Raw genomic sequence first — 23,881 nt, forward strand, 5'->3', positions numbered from 1 at the left:
GAAGTTTCCTTTGTAGCTTAAAAGAAGCCAAGAAGGGAAGAAGGAAAAAGAACAGAATGAGTTAACTGGGAAAAAATAGCTAGTATGCTCAAGCTAAAGATAAGACACTGACTCCATTCAAGGACACTGCTCACAGCTAAGACTTGGCTGACAACCAAGAAAAGGAAGGGGGGCTTGAATGTGCCCAAGCAGCTATGAGATCTGCAAAACACTGCCAGGCACTAATGAAATGTGTTAGGTTTCTTTTCTCACAGGTAAAGAAGCGCTACCCAAAGACCCTAGCAGCCTTGCCACTCCTTGGAATCAGGAGACTGGATCAATGTAAAGGTCCACCAACGAAAGACTGCTCTGGCTCCACGCTGGAAAGTCCTGCTGACTACCAACACCACTGTGAAGTGCCAAAGACTGACTGCCTGGACCCATGATTCTCACTGCAAAAAGACCCCTCCACCTCAGGAGAATTCTCCTACTGATGATTAGCCATTTCTCCTTCTAGCTCCACGGTGCCCTCTGGACAGTAGGTAAAAAGTACAAGGTGAAGTGCTAGTAACCTCTCCCTTGTCCACTGACAGATCTACCGTGCCTTTGAATTTTTCTAGAAGAATCAAAACCATTGCAGGGTAATGTGCTGGTAACCTCTTCCCTGTAGGATGCTGAACCACGACTGTTTCGGGGAAGAAGAAGAAACACTCACTCCACTGAAATTGCCAAAGTCCAGGAATTCCTGACTAGAAAGGACATTAAGAACTGATCCTGGTGAAGAAACAAAGAATTATACATTGGCAGGAGGAAATTTGTGGGACCCTGCTTGGGAATGTGGTATTGATTGGATTTTGGGGTTTATTGTACAGGCTGTGCCCTGTGTTTTGGATAAATACTTCAGCATGTATTGCTCTCTCTAAATGGATATTTAAATGACAAGTACTAAAGGCACTTCGTTTCACTGCCTCTGCCACCTCCTCCATTACACTATTACCCCTGTAATACATCCAAATACAGACAATGCCATATATTTGATAAAACCAATGACCAAGGCCTTCACACTTTAGTGATTTATTTAAAGATTGTTTGAGGGGGGAAAAAAAAAGGAAAAATATTTTTAAAGTTCAGGATACCCCATATAAGTGAACAATTGAGTGGAGAATAAATGGATCGGTGGAAATAAAGATCCACAATATTACTGCAAATGAACTCCAAAAATTTATAATTGGAATTGATGGGTTCCATAGTGAAGTAGATATGATGGCTATACCTGGAATTTGTACTGTGTTACATGAAAGAAGCCCTTATTGTTATTTGGTTACCCAATTAGTAAATAATCAAATGAATACCCAAAGAGTTTGTTCTGCCACTGGAAATTTTACTTATATTGAAACCATTCCAGTGACGAATAATGTAACCTGTACCTTATTGCAATATACCCCCTCCTATGCTATTAATGTCAATGCCTCTTGAAAGTACCTGAGATTAGTTAAAGGTATATAACCAACAGATGTGATATAGTACTACACCAAAGAGATATGTATTAGGATATCAATGGATTGTGATTAATACAACACTAGGGGCTGCCATTAGATTAGCACAACAGAGGGCCTGGGTTATTTCCTCTGGAAGAAGAGGGACTTGACCAGATCCCTATGGGATGGTGCCAATAGCGCAGCAGCCATTTGGAATATTTTTAAAAGCCAAGAACATGATGAGAAATCAGGCCAACTAGAAAAGGCCACTAGCCTTATTTCTGGAGCTCAGCTAACCCAAATACAGGCTAGAGTTGGTGAGTTACATGTTATTTCCACCCTTAGTTCTATGACCCAGAAGTTACTAACAGAGATGGTATTGAATATCACTGAGGCTGGGAAGACATTGCAGTGGGATCTAGCACGTTCGGAAATTCAGGATTTCCTGAATGACCAACTGATGGCCATTTGGAGTGATCTTGAGCACCAGACTTGGCCCATTGCCCTTACAGACACATCAGGAGTACCATCTGATCTGTGGTCATGCAGACATATCTGGACACTTTCTGAGTGGAAGTGTGGACATTCACAGTGCTCCTTCCAAGCTTTTGGACCAGTTAGGGGGGTGTGGGCTCCCACATACCGAATCCTGATAGGTCCATGGGAAGGATGCATATGGGACTGGATTATTCACTGAGACATCTGGGAAATTAGACCACCTGGTATACCTGACTGATTTATAGTCAGTACCTCTAAAATAACACCTGATATTTTGTATAGGAATAGGGAGTCAATGGACATTTGGCTGTTAGAACCCCTGCAGCTTCAGTGTATCCATACACTGAAGCCAAGAGAAGTTGTCACTGTTTATGATAACGTTTGCTGGGAGGGTAGAGGACAAGGAACTATCCTGACAGGACACTTACTTTTCAAGCTAATGATAGCTGTATGTATGTTAAAACCGACACATTGCAAGATATACATTTTAATCTCATCACCACTGCAGACAATCATATTGTTTATTGGCCTGCAGATAGAATTTTGCAAGTAGCCCTTAGTTTAATTGGACCAGCTTAGTACCTGATCGATTTCAAAATTTGCTTTCATTGTTACCAGAGGTTCAAAGAATCTCTGAATTGCAAGGGCAAATTCACATGCTTCAGAATATGTATCAAGCTGAAAAGAATGCCTTTCATACAGCTTATAGAGTGTCTACTTTGTGTACTAAGTATGATATATTATGCTTTGTAACCAAAACTGTACAACAACCTCATCATATTATTGCTATGGGGATATTATTGCTTGCATTGTTGTTAGTTTAAAATTATGTCACTGCTGTTGTAAAAGACATAATAATAGTAATACCTTTCATGACTATGCTAATTATGTATTGTCATTACATCAGTGAAATCCCTAAGGTTGAAACATCTGATGTAGAATCAGAAATCCATGGCTTAATGCAAATAGAGATTTGAAAATATCTGTTGTACTAGAAGTACAAAAGGGGGGAGTGTGGAAGTAGGGAAGGAATTGACAAGGATTTGTAGGGGATCTTAATGCATGTCAGTCTGTTAGCAAGAGTTAGGCCAGCTGTAACGCTAATGACGTGAGATTTGTAGAAGCGAGGTTAGTGTGAGGCGAGTAGGAAAGAACTGTGTGAGAAGTTATCACGACCTTGCACTGATAATTAAATACGTAGACTGGCGCCCAACGTGAGGAAAATAAGATAGCAGGATAGCCTATGTATAAACAAAATGCAGCTGTTGCTTATTATTGTCTGTATTATTGCTTGTTATTGTCTGTAACAAAGGTATAAATGCTTGCTGTAATTGTTTACTTGTTGAGAGACCTGTCCGGGACTGGGGTGACCCAGTGTCCTAGGGCACTCCCTCCCTCTATTGCAATTGCTGGAGTTAGAATAAAGTATTTGATTTTGCTGCACCCAAACAAAAAGCGAGAACTGAGTTTTTCTCCGACATGCCTAAGTATTTCACGTTGATGAATGTCACCACAGTATCTTAGTGCTGCCATAGCATCTGAGCACCAATTTCAAATTCACGCTGATAAAATCTTTTGCCATGTTATACCATATTATATTTATATATATCCACATGTACCATAATATTCTATACATGCACACATTTTATATATATTATTGATTTTCTTAATGGATTTCTGTACATTAATTCTCTTTTAGCATGGATTTTCTATATCTACTTACCTCTCTAGAGTGAATTTCTTTGGCATACAAAGGGAATAAGAATTCTGACTCTCCTTCCAGTCGAAGTCCTTCTTTTGTAACATGTAAATGTCCCATCCCAGTCTGTGGAGAAAATGAAAGAGTAATATGTGCTTTATTCTTACTGTAATTTTTATTTCCTTTTCATTTGTTAAGTTGGATCATTATATAATATATATTTTTTCTGCCTATGCTATTAATGAAGATATCTGCACTATAGGACTTAACAGTTTGGTTACCACTTCAAAATTCTTCACTGACTTCCAGACAATTCTTCTTAGGACATGAGATATTTTTATAACTAGACATCCCAATACCTTTTATTAATAATGTGTTTTGAGGGAAAAAAGAAAAAAATGTGAAGCAAGAAAGAAAGTTGTTAGTGTAATTGATTTTTTGGATCTTGATCTACTTCATCAGGAAGAACAGGAAGATGCCTGTGTAGGAAGAAAAAAATCAACTAAATTCAAAAGTGAATATGTATTGCCCATGTTTACACATCTTTTGTGCTTACTTTCCAAGAACACGTGAACAATTTATTTTTGCATATACTAATGCTCACATAGAACAAAACTTTGAGCCTATGCTAGAGTATTTGCTCAGTTGTTGGTATATTTTATTTGGAATGCGACACTGCTTGACACGCAACAAGGGGAGAGGCTTTGTGATTTTATTTTCCATTTTTAATTCTTATTTTTAACTTCCAGGTCTTCTCTTCTCTTCGGTCTCTCTGTGAACACTCCAGCTCTCAGCATCTCTCAGGATTCACATTCCCTTCTCTCTTTGCCAACTCCTTCAGTCATTTCCCCCCTTTCCTCCCCCATCTCTTAGGTCCTTCCTCATTCTCTGTCATTCCTTTCGTCTCCCTCACCATCTTGTTTCATTCTTCTTCTCCTCTTTCCCTCTCCCTTGACACATAGTTGGTAACATGAAAAATATGGCGAGGGGCAATTCTAATAAGCAGAGGATGTAGAGGCTGCAGATATTCAGGATCTGGGCCTAAAAGACTCAGGAATTCTGAAGGAGCAAAGAACTGAACCTGGCTCCGTCACAGACTGGTGCCATAACCACTGAGCCATCAGAGAGTATTTAATTTGCATATTTCATTCAAAATTATTCTATAAAAAGGGGATGGCACTGGACACCATAATTTGGTTCTGTAAATTATGCAATATACTTACAAGGAGAAGCAAATATCTTGCTGCAAATATTGATAGGGAATACCTACTGCGTACGAAATGAACAGTGAGCAGAATAAACTTTGTTTCAATAAAAAGTAAAGCACCCAGCCACTTTTCGTGCATTCTTTACGATACCAGTAAGTGATACTGTAACCACATGCTTAAACTGCAGCATTTGATTGACTTAATATCCAAGAAAAGGAACAGAAGCAGTGGGGAGGACATATTAGTTCTATTCTATTCTATTCACTATAGGCTTTTATATCATGCTCATCACCGTAGTATCTGAAAGTAATATCTGAGTTGAATCCGCTGTATTGCACATATGCAGAGAGCAAGGTAGGGCACCTTAATCAGTAGGGCCCAAAGACATCTGGAGAAGGGTTGTAGTAATTGCTAGATATGCTCCATAGCTGTTTCTGAAGCTGTACAGTGTTGCCCGATCCTTTTTAAGGGTAATAATACTTGTATTGATTGCCAAGGAATCAGAAGATAATAAGGTTCTTTTCCCAGAATCAGTTTACACAGAGACTAAAACCAATGAATTGAATATCTTGTAGGAACTCTTGGAGTGTATGACAAAGACACTCAAACAGAGGGCAAAGTAAAGCCTGAGAGATTTTTATCAGGATCACTTATGAAGCCAGAAAAGTTCTGAGCCACATAAACAGATAGTAATAATACAGTATTGGGGATTATCATAACCTTATCCCAGATTTGGACCTTAGCGTCCAAAATATGGGGGTTAGCATGAAAACCTCCAAACTTAGTTACCAGCTTGGACCTGGTACTTGCTGCCACCACCCAAAAAATTAGAGTGTTTTGGGGCACTCTGGTCCCCCTGAAAAACCTTCCCTGGGGACCCCAAGACCCAAATCCCTTGAGTCTCACAACAAAGGGAAATAATCCTTTTTCCCTTTCCCCCTCCAGGTGCTCCCGGAGAGATACACAGACACAAGCTCTGTGAATCCAAACAGAGTGACTCCCCCTCTCCGTTCCCAGTCCTGGAAACAAAAGCACTTTCCTCTTCACCCAGAGGGAATGCAAAATCAGGCTAGCAAATCCAACACACACAGATTTCCCCCTGATTTCTTCCTCCCACCAATTCCCTGGTGAGTACAGACTCAATTTCCCTGAAGTAAAGAAAAACTCCAACAGGTTTTAAAAAGAAAGCTTTATATAAAAAGAAAGAAAAAATACATACAAATGGTCTCTCTGTATTAAGGTGACAAAATACAGGGTCGATTGCTTAAAAGAATATTGAATAAACAGCCTTATTCAAAAAGAATACAAATCAAAACACTCCAGCACTTATATTCATGCAAATACCAAAGAAAAGAAACCATATAACTTACTATCTGATCTCTTTGTCCTTACACTTAGAAACAGAAGATTAGAAAGCAGAACTACTTCTCCAAAGCTCAGAGAAAGCAGGCAGACAGAAAAAGACTCAGACACAAACTTCCCTCCACCCAGAGTTGAAAAAATCCGGTTTCCTGATTGGTCCTCTGGTCAGGTGCTTCAGGTGAAAGAGACATTAACCCTTTGCTATCTGTTTATGACAGGGATATCTATGCTATTATTCTTTGCATAAGTTCTTTGATTTGCATACTTAGACCCTTCCTTGAGGATTTGGTGATAAAAGACAAAGGACCAGCCCTGCCTCTGGCAAGCCAAATGAGTCTGTTGGTCCAGGTTCCTCAGTACCAAGACTGATGGTAGAGGGTGGGGAGGGATAGCTCAGTGGTTTGATCATTGGCCTACTAAACCTAGAATTGTGAGCTCAGTCCTTGAGGGGGCCATTTAGGGAACTGGGGTAAAAATCTGTCTGAGGATTGGTCCTGTTCTGAGCAGGGGGTTGGACTAGATGACTTCTTGAGGTCCCTTCCAACCCTGATATTCTATGATAACAATAGAGCTGAAGGCCTCAAATAGTGGAAAGCTAAAAGTGATAGCAATAACTCTCTCTCTCTCTACATGATGGTTTACCCTATTATAGGGCCTGAACACCATCATGAATATTCATATTAAATCCCAGCATTCCATGCCCAAATCTAATTTCCTCACCCACATAGATATGGGGTACACTTATCCTATAGATTAACATATTAATGGTATTTAACTCATTATCATACCCATCACTTCTTGCTTAAGCAGCTCTGCAGTTATTACTTCCATGTTCCTGTGGTTGCAATTTACCATTAGTTTTCAGCTCCTGCCATTGAGCAAGCTATTCCTAGTTCCCAAAATCTGAGGGTAACCATTAGACTATTTATCTATGCCAAAGGTTGCAGGCCTACTATACTTATGCTAACTTGCTTAAGCTAATGTCTTACAGGGTATAAGCCAGTAGGTTCCTTGCATTACAGCTAAATATAATAAAGACTAAGCTAGCCATATCAGTTACAACAGAAAGTTCACACTAAAGGCAAGCAGTCTAGCAGATTCCATACATTCACCATTTGAGAGCTCTGAGCCAATTAGAGATCTGGAGGAAAAGGTTATAAATACAGGAACTGGAGACTCTAGACTCAGTGGCTGATTGACACTGGACAAAGATGTGTCTGCTGTGTGGGCTGGGTCCCAATACCTGTATCACTTTGGATATGAGCTACAGATTCTCTGTCTTGCTAGAAACAAAGGAGAAAATCAACTATTAGTTCAGGCACTGGGATTTGCTACTGGCTTAAAGGATCTTCTGAGGGAATATTTATATTGCAGTTACAGCGAGACTGCAGCTCATATAGACATACCCAACATAGTTTTAACCTAGCTAACTCAAGTACCAGAGCAATGAAGCCATGGGAGCACAGGCTTTAGCACAGGCTAGCTCCCCAAGTAATTACCCAGGGTGCTGGGCAGGCTTGCATAACCCACGTATAAGTCCATGTTGTGGAGTCTTCACTGCTACCAGTACCTGAGCTAGATAGATTAGAGCTAGCTCAGGTATGTCTACACAAACTGAATCAGACCCTCTCACTGAAGAGTAGACAAACCCTCATGGTTTTGCTGAGGAGATTCTGAAGTGCTTGGAGGAGAACTGAGAGGCTGCCATCCTCCTCAGTTTCTGGAGAATCCAGGTGACACATTCATTTTGAGGCCACATTACAGAGACTGAGAAATCAGCTCTGTGACAATATTAGAGGGGCATGTGTGTAAGCACAGTCAGGATGAGCTCTACCCTGACATCTGGTGGTGAATCGTGGTGAGTTGTGGAAAAGAACTTCAGGGTCTGGTTTGCTTGCATAGGCACACCCACTCCACAGAGCATGAGCCCACAGCTGCGCAAATGGTCACTTTGGCTGCTGTGGGATCCCCAGTTTCTCTGTTATTGGGGCAGGAAGAATAAAGTGTTGTTATCCTGATTATGTGAATCAAGGCCAGTGGAACTGTTTTATGACAGAGGGACTCATCATCAACTAAGTAGCACTTGCTAGACAAGGGGCATGGGTTCCAAAACCCAGTGAATTGAGAGAGGCTGCAGGCAGGTATTTGTGTCTGATGATATGCCCGCCCCCACCCTTTTGAGGGCCTGAAACACCAATTGCACCGCCTCCTCTCTCCACTGTTGAATAGCAGAGCTAATTTTGATTCCATTGAGGTCTAGTTACAGGCTGCTGTACTGAATTCACTTTGGGCCAATGGTGCACCAGCACTGGGGCTCCCCTATTACAAGTAGAAATCACTAAAGAGCTTAAAGAGCTGAGTGCTGTGTTAACTAGTAGGGGAGCCTGAATATCTATTGCTAAGCAGCTGGCAGAGTGCAGCAGTTTGTGGGATGGTTGGAGCATCTCAAGGGATGGCTGGAGTGGAGCAGCTTGTGGTGAAGGCTGCAGCAGAACCCCATGGAGAGGTGGGGCAGTCGGCCTTAGACCATGTAAGGTGCATCTTAACACCCTGCGTGCCCCTTTCTCCCCCCCCATTTCCACCCAGCTGCGGGGGAGGGAGATAGAACTCTGCAGACAAACTTTTGAACTCTGGGGCTGCACTGACCAGGGACAGAGACCTTTGGGTTGTTGGACTTTTGGGGGATTTTTTGGGTTGCTGGACTCAAAAAGACTTTGGGGTGTTGAACTTTTGGGACTTTGGGGTGATCTTTTGAGTGGTTGGACTTAAGACCCTAAGGGGAAAGGCATACTGCCAAACTTACTTGGGGGTGGGTCTTTTGCTCATGGTTTGTGTTATGAATCTTGTTTGTGGTGTTTCCCCAACATAATGCCACATTGTTTCACTACTTTATTAAAAGGATTTTGCTACACTCAGACTCGTGCTTGCAAGAGGGGAAGTATTGCCTCCTAAAGGTGCCCGGGGGGGTGGTATGTAATTGTCCCAGGTCACTGGGTGGGGGCTTGAGCCGGTTTTGCATTGTGTTATTGAAAGGGAACCTTTAGATACTGAACCTGGCCCTTGTTGCTGCCAACTGTGATGGGCAAAAGGGTTACATGTGTATGAGTGCACCAAGGTAAAAATAGGTATATATTCTGTTGAAACCTTGCACTGAAATATATGTAAGAGCAACAAAGTGGAGAAGTCTGTATAAAGATACACTGTAAGCCAGTGATCCCCACTCACTGGCCAGTATAACAATAAAATCCTCAGCAGTTGCAGTATTTCAGTCCTTTTCTTTAGCGTAAGTTTATTGTCTCTCAAATCAAAACAGTTCACCTAATATCCAAATCAAGTCTGTTTCCCTTTCCCATAGCCACCTGCAGGTCTCTATAGCTCCTAGTATACCAAAACTTTGGCTTTACTACAGTAGACTCTCAATATAGGTCTCTCCTGTTTCCAGGCTCTCTCTTGACTGAACTGAGAGCATTCATTTACACCTCCCAGCAGCCCGTCATATGATTTGGTCTCCTGGCCCCATTCCTACATGGATCTGATGATCATCTCCTCAAACATCTGTTCCTAAAGGGGCCACACCTCAGAACACCAGTATGGCCAGTCTTATGTTCTTATGTAATCAGGCCCCATTAAGGCTTCCAGGGTTGAGACCTAAAAATTAAAAAACATCCCAAATCATTTGTCAGTTTTCAATATCTTGGCATTGGTACATGCCTGGTATAGAAGAGAAAATTATTCACCTTGCAGTAACTGAGGTTCTTCGAGATGTGTGTCCCAGTGGGTGCTCCACTCTAGGTGACGGTGCGTCCCGCTGCTATTGATCGGAGATTTTCGGTAGCAGTGCCTGGTTGGGGCGCATGCACCCAAATGGTATCTCCTGTCTAGTTGGAATCTTCCTGAGTGTGTGCACCCCACACCCTCCTCAGTTCCTTCTCTACCGTTGAGAGTTATCTCTGTACTCTAAAGTAGAGGGGAGGAGAGCGGGGAGTGGAGCACCCACAAGGACACACATCTCGAAGAACCTCAGTTACTGCAAGGTGAGTAACTTTCTCTTCTTCTTTGAGTGCTGTCCCTGTGGGTGCTCCACTCTAGGTGAATGTGTAGCAGTACCCACTATGGTTGGTGGGACTTTGGAGATGCGGCAGGGAGTACTGAAGATAGTACTGTATGGCCTACTATTGCGTCTGTCGTGGTGGCTTGCGTGAGAGCATAGTGTTTTGCAAATGTGTGTTCAGATGACCATGTAGCCGCCTTGAAGATATCAGGAATGGAAACGTTGTGTAAGAAGGCAATGGATACCGACATGGCTCTAGTGGAATGAGTTCTAATGTTGTTGGGCGGTTGAAGATTCTTCGCACGGTAACAGGATCTGATGCAGTCAGAGATCCACTTGGATAGACATTGTTTGGAGATAGCTGTGCCCTTTGATCTTTTGGCAATGGAAATGAAGAGTCATGGAGACTTGCGAAATGGTTTAGTCCATTCTAAATAAAAGGCAATTGCTCTCCTCACGTCGAGAGTATGCAGGGTTGCATCCTGCAGAGTTTTGTGAGGTTTGGGATAGAAAGAAAGTAGGTATATAGGTTGGTTGAGGTGGAAGGTCGACACCACCTTAGGAAGAAATTTAGGATGTGGTCTCAAAGTGACTTTATCTTTGGAGAAGATTGTGTTGGGATGGTGGGCCATGAGGGCACTCATTTCACCAACTCTCCTCGCTGATGTTATGGCAACTAGGAAAGCCACCTTCATGGACATATGGAGGTGAGAGGAGGTAGCCAACGGCTCAAATGGAGGTTTCATGAGGGCATGAAGAACGAGGTTAAGATTCCATGTAGCCACTGTTGGATGAATTTCAGGGTAAAGATTTTGCAGGCCAGAGAGAAAGCATTTAATGGTGGGGTGTGTAAAGAGGGAGTACCCATCCAATAGGTCATGGTAGGTGGTAAGCGCCACCAGGTGCACTTTGATGGAGCTGAGCGAGAGTCCGTCCTGTTTTAGTTTCAGGAGGTAGTCTAGAATGTTAGGGAGGGTCACATTATTGGGTGCTAACCGTTTATGCGAGCACCAAAGAGCGAAACGTCTCCACTTCTGAAGGTAGGTTTTTCGAGTGGAGTCTCTCCTACTGTTGAAGAGGACATATTGGACCTGCTCGAAACAGGCTAGTTAATGGGTTTGGAACCATGAAAGAACCAGGCTGTGAGGTGGAGCTTTTGGAGCTGAGGCAAAGGACTTGTCCTTTGTCCTGCTAAAGGAGGTCTGGTCTGTTGGGGAGAGCCATGGGTGACAGGAGGACATGCGGAGAAGGTAGGGGTACTACGTCTGTCTTGGCCAAGCCGGGGCAATAAGGATGACCTGGGATCTTCCGAAGAACCCTGTGTAGTAGAGCGATAGGTGGGAAGGCGTACAGGAGGTAGTTGTTCCATGGGATGAGGAATGCATCTCCTAAGGATGCGGTCCCGAGTCCTGCCTTGGAGCAAAACAAGGGGCATTTTCGGTTTCGGGTCGTGGCAAAGAGATCTATTGACGGCGTGCCCCAGTGGGAGAAAAGCTGTTGGAGTACTGCGGGGTGCAGTTCCCATTCGTGTTCTGTTGAGAAGTGTCTGCTGAGTGCGTCCGCAGTAGTGTTGTGACAGCCTGGTAGGAAGGAAGCAATGATCTGTATTCAATGTCATATGCACCAATTCCATAGTCGAATGGCTTCCGTGCAGAGGGAATGTGATCGGGCTCCCCCTTGTCTGCTTATATAATACATACATGCTATGTTGTCTGTTAAGACTCGCAGGTATTTGTTCTTTATGAGGGGAAGAAAGTGAAGGCATGCTCTCCTCACTGCTCTGAGCTCTAAGAGATTTATGTGGAGATGTGTCTCTGATGCAGACCAATGGCCTTGTGCCCTGTGTTCCCCTAGATGTGCTCCCCAACCAATCAGGGAGGCGTCCGTGGTGAGCATGAGCGTTGGGGATCATTGCTGGAAGGAAACCCCGGTGCAGAGGTTTTCTGGTCTTGTCCACAATTGTAGGGAAGTTACAACATGGGGTGGAGGAGTTAGCAGCATCCCTAAGGGATGTCTGCTGGGTTTGAAACTGGAGTTAAGCCAGCTCTGGAGGCATCTCATATGTAGCCTGGCGTGTTGAACCATGAAGGTGGTAGCTGCCATGTGACCAAGGAGCTGTAGGCAGATTCTTGCTTGCATCCTGGGACAAATAGAGAGCGTACGTATGAGCTGCGTGATAGCGAGGAATCTGCTGTATGGGAGCGAGGCCCTGCTCTGGGTTGAGTAAAGATGAGCTCCAATGAATTCGATCTCTTGCGTGGGTACCAGGGTAGATTTTTGGATGTTTATTTGGAGGCCTAGGCTGTGAAAAAGGGAGATGGCGAAGCGCGTGGCTTGAAGTGTCTTGCCATAGGAGTTGCCCCTGTGAGGCAATCGTCCAGGTAGGGGAACAGTGTGACCCCATGTTTGCAGAGATGAGCCACAACCACGGCTAGGGTCTTGGAAAAAAACTCTTGGAGCTGTGGAGAGTCCGAAAGGGAGAACTCTGTATTGGAAATGATCCTGACCGATTGTGAATCGAAGGAAGCGTCTGTGAGCTGGATGTATTGATATATGGAAGTTAGCATCTTGTAGGTCGAGGGCTGTGAACCAGTCCCCCTGATCCAATGCAGGTATTATTGTGCCCAGTGTGACCATCTTGAATCTTCGTGTCCTCACAAATTTGTTCAATCGGCGTAGGTCTAGTATAGGCCTCCATCCCCCGGTTTTCTTCTGCGTTAGAAAGTAATGGGAGTAGAACCCTATCCCTTGATGTTGCGTTGGCACAGGTTCCACTGCACCTAGTTGCAGAAGGTGTGCCACTTCTGTGTGAAGTAACTGCTCGTGAGAGGAGTCCCTGAAGAGGGACGGGGAAGGGGAAAGGGTAGGAGGGTATGATATGAACGGGATGGAGTAACCGGTCTGAACTATTTCGAGGACCCAGCGGTCCTGCGTAATCCACTGCCAAGCATGTTGGAAATACTGGAGGCGGTGGCCAAATGGACAAGTAAGTGGTGGAATCAAGGGGTGGTCGTGCAGACCCTCGACCAAAGCTTCAAAACTGTTGTTTATTGCCCAGTGGATGGAAGGTGGTGGCTTGATTTTGATTTTGTCTGCGTCTGGGAGGACTAGTACGATTCCTAGTTGTGTCGTATGGTCTGGATTGAGGGTGATAGTACTGATGTGTGCGTGGTCTTTGGTAGGGTTGGTATCATTATCTCCTGGGAAGAGATGGGTGACTGCCCAGGGTGCGCAGTATCGCTCTCGAATCTTTCATGGTGTGGAGGAGTTCATCAGTTTTTTTCGAAAAGAGTTTGTCCTTATCAAAGGGGAGATCCTCCACTTTGGTCTTGAGCTCTTTAGGAATGCCTGACGCTGAGAGCCAGGAGGATCTGCGCATAACCACAGCAGTTGCAGTGGTACGGGCTGCTGTGTCCGCCGTGTCAAAGGACGCCTGTAGGGCCGTTCTGGAGATCAGCTGTCCCTCAGACAGGATTGATTTGAAGTCTGCTCTTCTGTCCTCTGGGATGTATGAGGCAAATTCGAAAAGCTTATTGTAATTATCGAAATCATAGCTGGCGAGGAGAGCAGAATAGTTTGCAATCCTGAATTGTAGTGTCGAGGATGTATAAACCTTGCGGCCCAGGACATCAAGGCATCCAAGGTCCTTGCCTTGCGGGGTAGGTCGATATTGTGACAGTTTGGTCCGCTGTGCAACTGCATCGATGACAAGAGAGTTCAGTAGTGGATGAGAAAATAGGAAGTCTGGGTCCTTTGCAGGAACGTAGTATTTACGTTCGATCGTCTTACAAGTTGGTACAAGAGAAGCTGGGGTTTGCCAGAGAGTGTCAGCTGGCTCCATGAGTGCTTCGTTTATAGGGAGCACAATTTTCGAGGGTGCAGACGGTTGAAGGATTTTGAGGAGTTTGTGCTGAGTCTCCTGAACCTCTTCTAAGGGGATATCCTGACTGAGTGCAACCCTCCTAAAAAGTTCTTGAAATTGTTTGCAGTTGTCCATGGTCGGTGGACGTGGAGGGAGGATGGCTTCATCTGAGGCTAATGGAGAGTTAGGGTTAGGCGAGTCAGGATATGGTGCATAGCTCCCAGGCTCAGGAGGGGGCTCAGGCACCATGGAAGTGGATGGAGCAGGAGATTGAGGCACTGAAGGAAGATGATTGGTAGGAGGATTCTGCCATGGGTACCACTGAGGCCAAGGCATGGGGTAGGAGAACCCAGGCATCGCCCACGAGGGGGCAATGTAGGGAAACTGAGGCTGCTGGGCTTGAGCCATAACCTGAGGTGGTAAAGGTGCCTGTGGAGGAGAAGCAGGAAGGGAGAACTCTGCTTGCTGCTGTAGCTCAAGGTCACCGTCAGTGAAAGCCAGTTCAGGTGGAGAAAGTGGCAGGTCAAGAAAGGAGTCCTCTGTGTCTAGGAGCGGAGAGTGAGGCTCAGGTGGCACTAAAAGGTCACTTTGAGTGAGAAGCTGTTGTTCCTGCTCCCTAGGTTGAGTTAAGCCTGTCTTTGCTCTAGCTCTTTAGTAGGAGAGAGTGGCAGAGAGTGTCCTGCTGTGTTGAGCCTAGAGGTGCCCTGCAGGGGGTCTGCTGCTGGTGCGCAGGCAGAAGAGTGGCTGGGTGCCGACGCTCTTCTTGGTGCTGAGGCTGATCGCGCTGTCGGCACCGCACCTATTTTCGTTGCTGAGGCAGAGCGCGCTGGCGGGACCGCGGCCGCTTTTGGCGCTGAAACTGACCAGGCTGTGAGTACCGCGGCCGTTTTGGGTGTCGGTGCCCAACGTGCTGCTGGCACCGTGGCCATTGCCGGTGCCGAGGAGGAACGTGGTGCCGGTGCTGAAGCCCCTCTCGGTGCCAAAGAGGAGTGAGTTGTCCGCACCGCAGTCATTTGCGGCGCAGAGGGGACCAAGTCAACAGGTGCCTTCCCCGCGCAGGAGGTCTGGTCCCTGCCTCTAAGCTCTGTCAGAGCGGTTACTGAGGCGTTAGAAGAGGCTGAAGCAGCTGTCTTTCGTGCTGTCAGCACAGGAGGTAGGGATCTCGCCGAGACCCCCTACCCTTGTTAGAGTCTCGTTTGTGAGACTGCTGAGCTTCTTGCCTCAGCTCCAGGGAGGGTGAAGCAACGCTCCCCACCGGTTCCGATCTGGCTGGGGATCGTGTGGGAGTGGGTTCTACTTTTCCCGTCTCCGACAGCGGCTGCAGGGATTTTCCCATGATAATGATCTTGAGGCGCAGATCCCTGTCACGACGAGCTCTTGACTTGAGGCTTGCACAATGGAGGCACTTTGCGGGGATATGGGTGTCCTCGAGGCACTTGACACAATGAGAGTGGCCATCTGACCGTGGCATGGAGTCCTGACAGGAGATGCATCTTTTTAAACCTGAAGCTCCTGGCATTATGAGTTAGAGATGGCCGAGGAGAGTGTCTCAATGGGACACAAGTCTGAGGGTTGGTTTTTTGGTTTTTTTTTTTGTAAACTAAGTAACTAACTATGTAACTATACTAAAGGAAGGGAAACAACTGGGAAGTAATTAATAATTATTTCTATGTTCTTTGTTACTGTTTCCTATAGAGATCAGGGAAGAGAAGGTAGCACTGCCCCGAGTCCCGTCTTCAGCCGAGGACGGTTAAGAAGGAACTGAGGAGGGTGTGAGGCGCACGCACTTAGGAAGATTCCAACTAGATGGGAGATACCATCTGGGTCCGTGCGCCCCAACCAGGCACTGCTATCGAAAATCTCTGATCGACAGCGCCAGGACACACCGTCACCTAGAGAGGAGCACCCACAGGGACAGCACTCGAAGAAGAACCAGGGCACCTAGTATCCACCCCAGTCTTCCTTGTGTTTGTCTCCTAACTTATCATTCATTATTATAAGTACATGTTGTGATGTTATTGATATAATCTGGGACCATATAGAACATGGTTGCAACCAAGGTCCTGCAGTGGTACCAAATCTTATGTAAAGGGGGTCATATAAGGTGTCTAAGACCAGGTTATGGGTTGCTGGTTATGATTATGCTGTCTATATGTATGTATCATTTTGTAGTTGAAGTTATGAGTATTGGCTCTGTACTGTCTGTACTTCAAACTTATGCTATGCTTCTCGGAGACATCCCAGACAAGTTGGCGTTAGCTCTGGCTAGCCTGCTTAATGGCCCATTAAGGACCATCAGCTACACAAGTGACCCATGGAGAGACGGAAGATACGCCTTGTACTCAGCAAAGTATGAAAGAACTTGCCCATGTGACTCCAGATTCCATTTTGCTGTAATTTTCCACAGTAAGAACAAAGAAGTGTTCTTGCACTTGGAAAAAGCCTATAAAAGGCTGATGCCTCATCTCCATCTTGTCTTCAATCTTGCTTCTTACCTCTGGAGGGACTTTGCTATAAACTGAAGCTCTGAACAAAGGACTGATGACCCATCCCAGCTGTGGATGTACTCCAGAGACTTGATTTGAACCTGCATCAATTCTAGAAGCCTGAAGTAAGAACTTTGCCATTACTGCATGTAATTGATTCCATTCAACCAATTCTAGCTCTTATCTCTATCTTTTTCCTTTTATGAATAAACCTTTAGATTCTAGATTCTAAAGGATTGGCAACAGCATGATTTGTGGGTAAGATCTGATTTGTGTATTGACTTGGGTCTGGAGCTTGGTCCTTTAGGATCGAGAGAACTTTTTTCTTTTATTGGGGTGTAGGTTTTCATTACCATTCATCCCCAGGATGAGTGGCACTGGTGGTGATACTGAGAAACTGGAATGTCTAAGGAAATTGCTTGTGTGACTTGTGGTTAGCCAGTGGGGTGAGACCGAAGTCCTCTTTGTCTGGCTGGCTTGGTTTGCCTTAGAGGTGGAAAAACTCCAGCCTTCGGCTGTAACTGCCCTGTTTAAGCAATTTGTCCTGAATTGGCACTCTCAGTTGGGTCCCGCCAGAACCGCATCATCACACATGTCATGCACACTGTAGAGCTCATATGGCTTGTTTCTTGTTTCCCTGGTGATTTTCTAGTTTTAGTAAGTCCTCATGATTTTTCAGAGTACAGATCATTGCACAACTTTTAACGGGACACGTTCTGTTGCTAAGATGCTTTCATTTCATCCCTTTATTATCTGTTTATTTTAGAATTTGTTTTCAATGGAGTTATGTGAAATATTCATAATCAAATTTGGAATGCTTAAAATTTGAACATCTGTTGCCAATTCAAAACTAGGTATTCTCTCTAAATATCAATACTAAAATGGGATTATTTTTGTGAAAGTGGTCTCACTTTAACCAAAATTATTTTCATTGTGAAAACATGAAATGTCACAGTTTTGAATAGTTTCTCTGACAAATTGTTATTTTAGAAATATTTTAGAGGATGAAAAATATCTGTGAAACAGAATTATGAAAAATGCCTCACAGTTTTTTCTGTAATTGCACACAGCTGTAGTTTCTAATTTGAAACCACAGCCCAGATCTTTCAAACAAAATACAGTACTCACATAAGAAAAATTATGCATTTGTGTAATCATTTGCAAGATTGGGTCCTAAGTCCCTCTAAAAGTCCACTATTTTCAGCTGGTGGTTTCACCACTAACTGGTGTCTTGCATAGTATAATACATATACACTTCATCAACATGTGTTCAAAATCTGCTATATACAGTATCATTCCTTCATTTGTACACTGTCTGAGGGAATGTACAGAGGATACAATCACTTTTTCATCTGTTTTACTACCTGACCATTTCAAATAGCTCCAGGAGTTGATAATCCATTTGGCACAAGGTCTGGACCTGAAAACTTCAACTTTTAAGGAAAAGACACCACAGAAGTTCAACATCATTGAGTCCAAAGAAGGAGTAGGGGTGAGAGAGAGAGACAGAGACAGAGACAGACAGATAGAGACTTCTCATTAATGATGGCCTACTGGGTCTAGCTAAGCACTTCTGTTTCGTTCCACCCTGAATCCCAGAATCAAATAGAAGGTAGATCATTTTTATCAGGTGCCACCATGGAGATGCCAGTATTTCCTAACCCATCTTACTCCTGGCTTATTGATGATGACTGCAGCCAATGAAACTGAGTAGTTCCAGAGCAATTAGACCTTCCTATTGAATAAGGACATCAAAAAATAGACCTTAGGTGAAAGAAAGTCTTCTCGGGTATCTTGGGGATAAATATTCCTTCTAATCAGTTAACAGATTCATCGTTTCTATGGCCAAAGGGGACTATTATGACCATATAGTATGACCTCCTGTGTAACACAGGCCATAGAACTTCACCAAAATAAATCCTAGAGCATATCTTTCAGAAAAACATCCAATCTTGATTTTAAAACTGTCAGTGATAGAGAATCCATCTTGACCCTTGGTAAATTGTTCCAATGGTTAATTACTCTCACCATCAAAAATTCACATCTTATTTCCAGTCTGAATTTGTCTAGTTTCAACTTCCAGCCATGAGATCCTGTTATACCTTTCTCTGCTAGATTGAAAAGCACATTATTAAATATTTGTTCCCCATGTAGATACTTCTAGACTTTAATCAAGTCACCCCTTATAACCTTCTCTTTGTTAAGCTAAATAGATTGAGTTCTTGGAGTCTATCACTGTAAGGCATGATTTCTAACACTTTAATCATTCTTATTGCTCTTCACTGAACCCCTCCAAGTTATCAATATCCTTCTTGAATTGTGGGCACCAGAAATGGACATAGGATTCTGGAAGCAAATCCTGCTTCCAAAAACAGAGATAAAATAAGCCTTCTACTTCTACTTGAGAGTCTCCTGTTTATGTATCACAGGATCACATTAGCTCTTTTGGCCACAGTGTTACTCTGGGAGCTCACAGTCAGCTGATAATCCACCACAACCCTCAAATCTTTTTCAGAGTCACTGCTTCCCAGGATGTTTTCCTGAGGTGCAGGAAAAACAAACACACACACACACACACTACCAGCAAAGCTAGTGACTAAGGGGCATATAGTGGCCAAGCACATCCTTCAGGAACTTAGGATGCTTCGGGTGGTATCGGCTTCTTCCCTTAGATTGTGCTCCTTACTAATAATGTTAGGCATTTTGGCTAAGTCTCAGATCCAAATAGAAGATCCTCTGTTTGAGGGAGAGGGTCTTATCAGCCTCAAGATGGATAAGATTCTTGAGGAAGTGAAGATTCTTAATCGATTGTTGATCTCTGGAACTCCTTCAACCAGATGAGACAAGGGAGGCCCCCCTTGACCTCTTCCTTCCAGAATCACATACTTAACCTCAGTTGTACAGCTTCAATTTCAGAAGAAGTAGCCATAACACCAGAAGAAGAAAAGCACTGGAAAACATCTTAGATCAGTTTCATCTTCTGCCACTCATTTGACTTCTTTAGCAGCAAGACCAAAAATCCGACATGTTACCTGACAAGCTAGCACCAGTTTTACCTTCTGTTTTCCTCTCATTGCTCCTCCTTTTGGAAATCATTCTGACAGTTTTTTTGACGCTTTGGGTAGAATTACTATGGAGTCTAGCTACAAGAGATCATCCAGTTTGTCACTTCAGTTTCAATTTGTAGCCTTTCTGGCCTACAGTGTTTTATTATTATAACATTAAGATAGGAAAGCCATTCATTTTTACATTTAATTTCTAGTATTTATTTTTATTTTACTTGACTTTAAATGTGAGAGCTAAGCATTTTGATAAACAGATTGAAAGCATATCTAGCTTCATTGTATTTTTGAATGCACCTTTATTTCTTCTGAAAAGAAGTTTTGTAAGTTCTTAGAATAATGCCCATCTTGAATAAAAACTAATATCCTTATGTCTCAACTGTACAGTAGGATTTTCTCTAGCATCGTAAGACCTTGTAAAAACTATGCTAAATCAGGGCAAAAGGCTTTTTCTACAATGGTAACAGTAGGTTCTTTACTGAAAAAATGAATCTAAAAAAAAAAAAAAAGTTAAAAAAGGTATAGATAAGAAAGCCAGTAAGATAATTCACTGAATAGCTGTGACAGGCAATCAACTCAAATGAAACTGGTTCCCCTTCAGCAGCTATAACAAAATTAGGAAAACGAGTGGCAAGGCATTTATTATTAGAAAGCCAAGGGAAAGGGTTTTGTGTGTGCTACCCCATCCCAAATATTGACAGTCTGCACATAATATAATTACTGAAAAAAATTGACAATGAAACTAACTACAGTGTAGTCAAAATGTAGCAGAATGACCAGCCAGGGAGCCTCTTTTCTTACACATTTATATCTTGCTTTTAAGTCAAATCCATGAAAAGGCTAAAGCAAGTTTAGACTGAGACATCTATTGTTGTGTCCCAAAAGTACCTTAGTTAATGACTTTATAGATCCAGCAATTTGTGCAGTATTTCTTGTTGCGATTACTATTTTAGGAACTTGCTTGGCAAATAAAAGTGTACTGTTTCATTGAGATAATAGGACTGTGGGTAGAGTCTGTTAATAAGCAATCAGCAAAAACAGGCTTGGTAATGAATCTGATGAGAGCTTGTGTTTGACTCACAATATCTATTTTAGAGCTAAGTATGTGCATGGTGTACTAACATTGCTGATGCCTCATCTCAGTTTCTGTTGCAAGAATTCTATTTCCTGGCATCAGACAGACAAGTTTATCTGATTCTTGTTCTTAAGAGACAACAGAATCTTGTCAGTTGAAAATACTGGCCATGTTAGAGTACTGAGCAGCACCAGGTACTCCTGAAGGTGAGAGGTTTATTTGATATCTACTGGTTTGGAAACTAATCTTACCCTCGCCATGAAATGGTTACACATGACATAAATTACACTCACCGGGGCTTGGTTAGAATGAATATAATTAATATTCCATGCTCTAGAAAACTAAAAGGCTAGTTTGAATGCTACGGTTCTGTAAGTTAGTGGCTACAGAAAGCTAGTCCAGGCATGGAGACTCAGTGCAAGATTCACTTTTCCCAGATTTCTCAACCTGCTGAGGTTTGCTTATCTTAAATGAGAATAATATTTAAGATGCAGATGTATAAGATATACTTAGGTCCTGTCATATTCAATTCATAAACAGGAGGGAGGGATTTATTAAAAAAAACAGCTACAACTATAGTTAAAAAACTTGGCTTCCAACACAGCTTGAGTTTCAGCTTTGTTTTTCTGGTTCAAAAAGGACCACATATTATCTGGAGCTCTATACACCACGTAGGATACATCTACACTTGAGCCAGATGTTATTTTCAGCTCGGACAGATATATGTGCATTAGCTTTGATCAAGCTAGCATGCCAAAAATATAACTGTAACAATGGCAGCACAGACGGTATGATGGGCTAGCTATCTGAGTGCATACCTCAGGTCACAGGCAGAACTTGTACCGGGGGCAGCTAGCCCATCCCATTACTTCTGCCGCTGCAGCTACACTTCTATTTTTAGCACGCTAGCTCCATCTTGAGTTTACATGTACCCAGAGACACATCTAATGGCTGGATAATACAATGCAAGTAAAAATATCATTATATGTGACAGATTTTACTTGATTGATCTAATTAACCAATACAGCATACAGTCCGCTTGTTCAGGAGCTGGATTTTTTAAAGGGTTGGATAATTTTATTTCCATTAACATTTGCAACTATGCAAACTAAAATAAAAACAAAGGTAATTAAATCTCATGCTTTAGGGTATAAGATAATTGCCTGCAAGAGTTATGGTCAAAAAGGATTTTCCTGTGAACAATACCACACAGTGGGCTCTTTCATGATCCCCTCTGAGGGAAAAACAGTTACCTACCTTTTATAACTGTTGTTCTTTGAGATGTGTTGCTCATGTCCATTCCAAGTAGGTGTGTGCACACCACGTGCACAGTTTATGGAAGATTTCCCCCTTAGCGATATTCATTGGGTTGTTCAGGCGCTCCCTGGAGTCAGGCCATCATGCCACTGTATATATAGCCTTGCCGACCTGCCACCTCTTCAGTTCCTTCTTGCTGGCTGGCACCGACAGACGGATAGGCAGGTGAGCCTTGGAATGGACATTTCAAAGAACAACTGTTATGAAAAGGTAGGTAACCGTTTTTTCTTCTTTGAGCGCTTACTCATGTCGATTCCAAGTAAGTGACTCCCAAGCATTTCCTAGGAGTGGAGTGGAAGTTCATTCGTGGATTGTAGCACCACTCTGCCAAATGCAGGATCATCTCTGGCCTGTTGTGTTATAGCATAGTGTGAGATGAAAGTGTGGACTAATGACCATGTTGTGGTCCTGTAGATCTCCTGTATGGGAATCTGCGCCAGGAACGCTGCTGAGGACGCTTGCTCCCTTGTGGAGTGCACTGTCCGTGCAGGGGCTGGCATCTTTGCCAAGTTATAGCATATATGAATGCAGGAGGTGATGCATGAAGAAATTCTTTGAGAAGACACCAGGAGGCCCTTCATCCTATCTGCTACTGCGACAAACATCTGGTTCAATTTCCAAAATGGCTTCATCTGTTTGATATAAAAAGCCAATGCCCACCAAATGTCCATTTGTTACCATGGCCCTTTTGTGGTTAGTCATCACATTTGTTATTTCTGTCCTAACTGGTTATTTCAGTTCTTTCCAAGTTCCAGGTTGTGGTATACCTGTTAAGTTTAAAAGGGTATGAACTTAGAAAAGCCCCTACGCCAACCTGCTTTAACGCATCCTCTACATTAAAGGTCGCAGCCATACATGGACTTTATGCTTTAGCTCATCACCATCTGTCTTAGGGTTGCCAACTTTCTAATCCCACAAAACTGAATATCCTAGCTCTGTCCCTTCCCCAAGGCCATGCCCCCTGCTCCAACCCCTCCCTGAGGTCCTGCCCCCTGCTCACTACATTCCCCCTCCCTCGGTGGCTCACTCTCCCCTACTCTCACTTACTTTCACTGGGTTGGGGCAGGGGGTTGGGATGTGGGTGGGGATGAAGGCTCTAACTGGGGGTGTGGGCTCTGGGGCGGGGACAGAAATGAGCGGTTCAGGGTGTGGGAGGGGGTTCCAGGCTGGGCAGGGGGGTGGGGTTCAGGAGGAGGTGAGGGCTCCAGCCAGGGGTGTAGGCTCTGGGGTGGGGCTGTGGATGAGGGGTTCAGTGTGTGGGAGAGGGCTCTAGGCTGGGGCAGGGGCTTAGGGAGTAAGGGAGTGAGGGCTCCATCTGGGGGTTCAGGCTCTGGGGTGGGGCCAGGGATGAAAGGTTTGGGGTGCAGGAGGAGGCTCCAGACTGGGACAGACTTTGGTACCAAAGACTTTGGACCCCGAAGAGGATTCTTCATCTGGAGACCATAGCAGTGCAGTACCTGCTTCAGCCACTGGGCAATGCTGAGATACCCCGAGGACCGGTGTCAGGACAGTGACTGGTGCATCAGTACCATGGAGGGCTTGCCTCTGGACAGTGCCACAGTTGTTGGTACCAGGAAGGAGCTTGCTGGACCTTGTGCCCTTCTGTCTCTGGTCTTCTTGGCTGGAGGGGGTCCTTGAGGGGTCAGCAGGATTGGGAGGGACAGCAGTTCTTTCACCATCTGAAAGGCCTCTGGGATCAAAGAGTGAACAAACGCTTGGCCCAAAGGCTGTTCCAGGCAGTTGGTGGCGGGTCCCATTCTGGACTTCGCGCTCTGGGCAGAGTCTGCAGCACCATCAGGGAAAG

The 23,881-nt window shown here is 44.0% G+C and overlaps 1 protein-coding gene across 5 annotated transcripts in view; it reads right to left on the reverse strand.

Annotated features, from left to right (window-relative positions):
* SGCG (sarcoglycan gamma) overlaps positions 1 to 23,881 on the reverse strand; it is a 186,140-nt gene that overhangs the window by 102,039 nt on the left and 60,220 nt on the right. For all 5 annotated transcript variants that reach the window (XM_050937309.1, XM_050937304.1, XM_050937307.1 and 2 more), the window contains exon 3: positions 3,679 to 3,780. In XM_050937309.1, coding sequence (XP_050793266.1) covers positions 3,679 to 3,780 — 102 coding nt within the window. The remainder of the gene's footprint in view (positions 1 to 3,678; positions 3,781 to 23,881) is intronic.

This window comes from Gopherus flavomarginatus, chromosome 1 (genome assembly GCF_025201925.1).
Source record: "Gopherus flavomarginatus isolate rGopFla2 chromosome 1, rGopFla2.mat.asm, whole genome shotgun sequence".
Taxonomy (NCBI): Eukaryota; Metazoa; Chordata; order Testudines; family Testudinidae; genus Gopherus; species Gopherus flavomarginatus.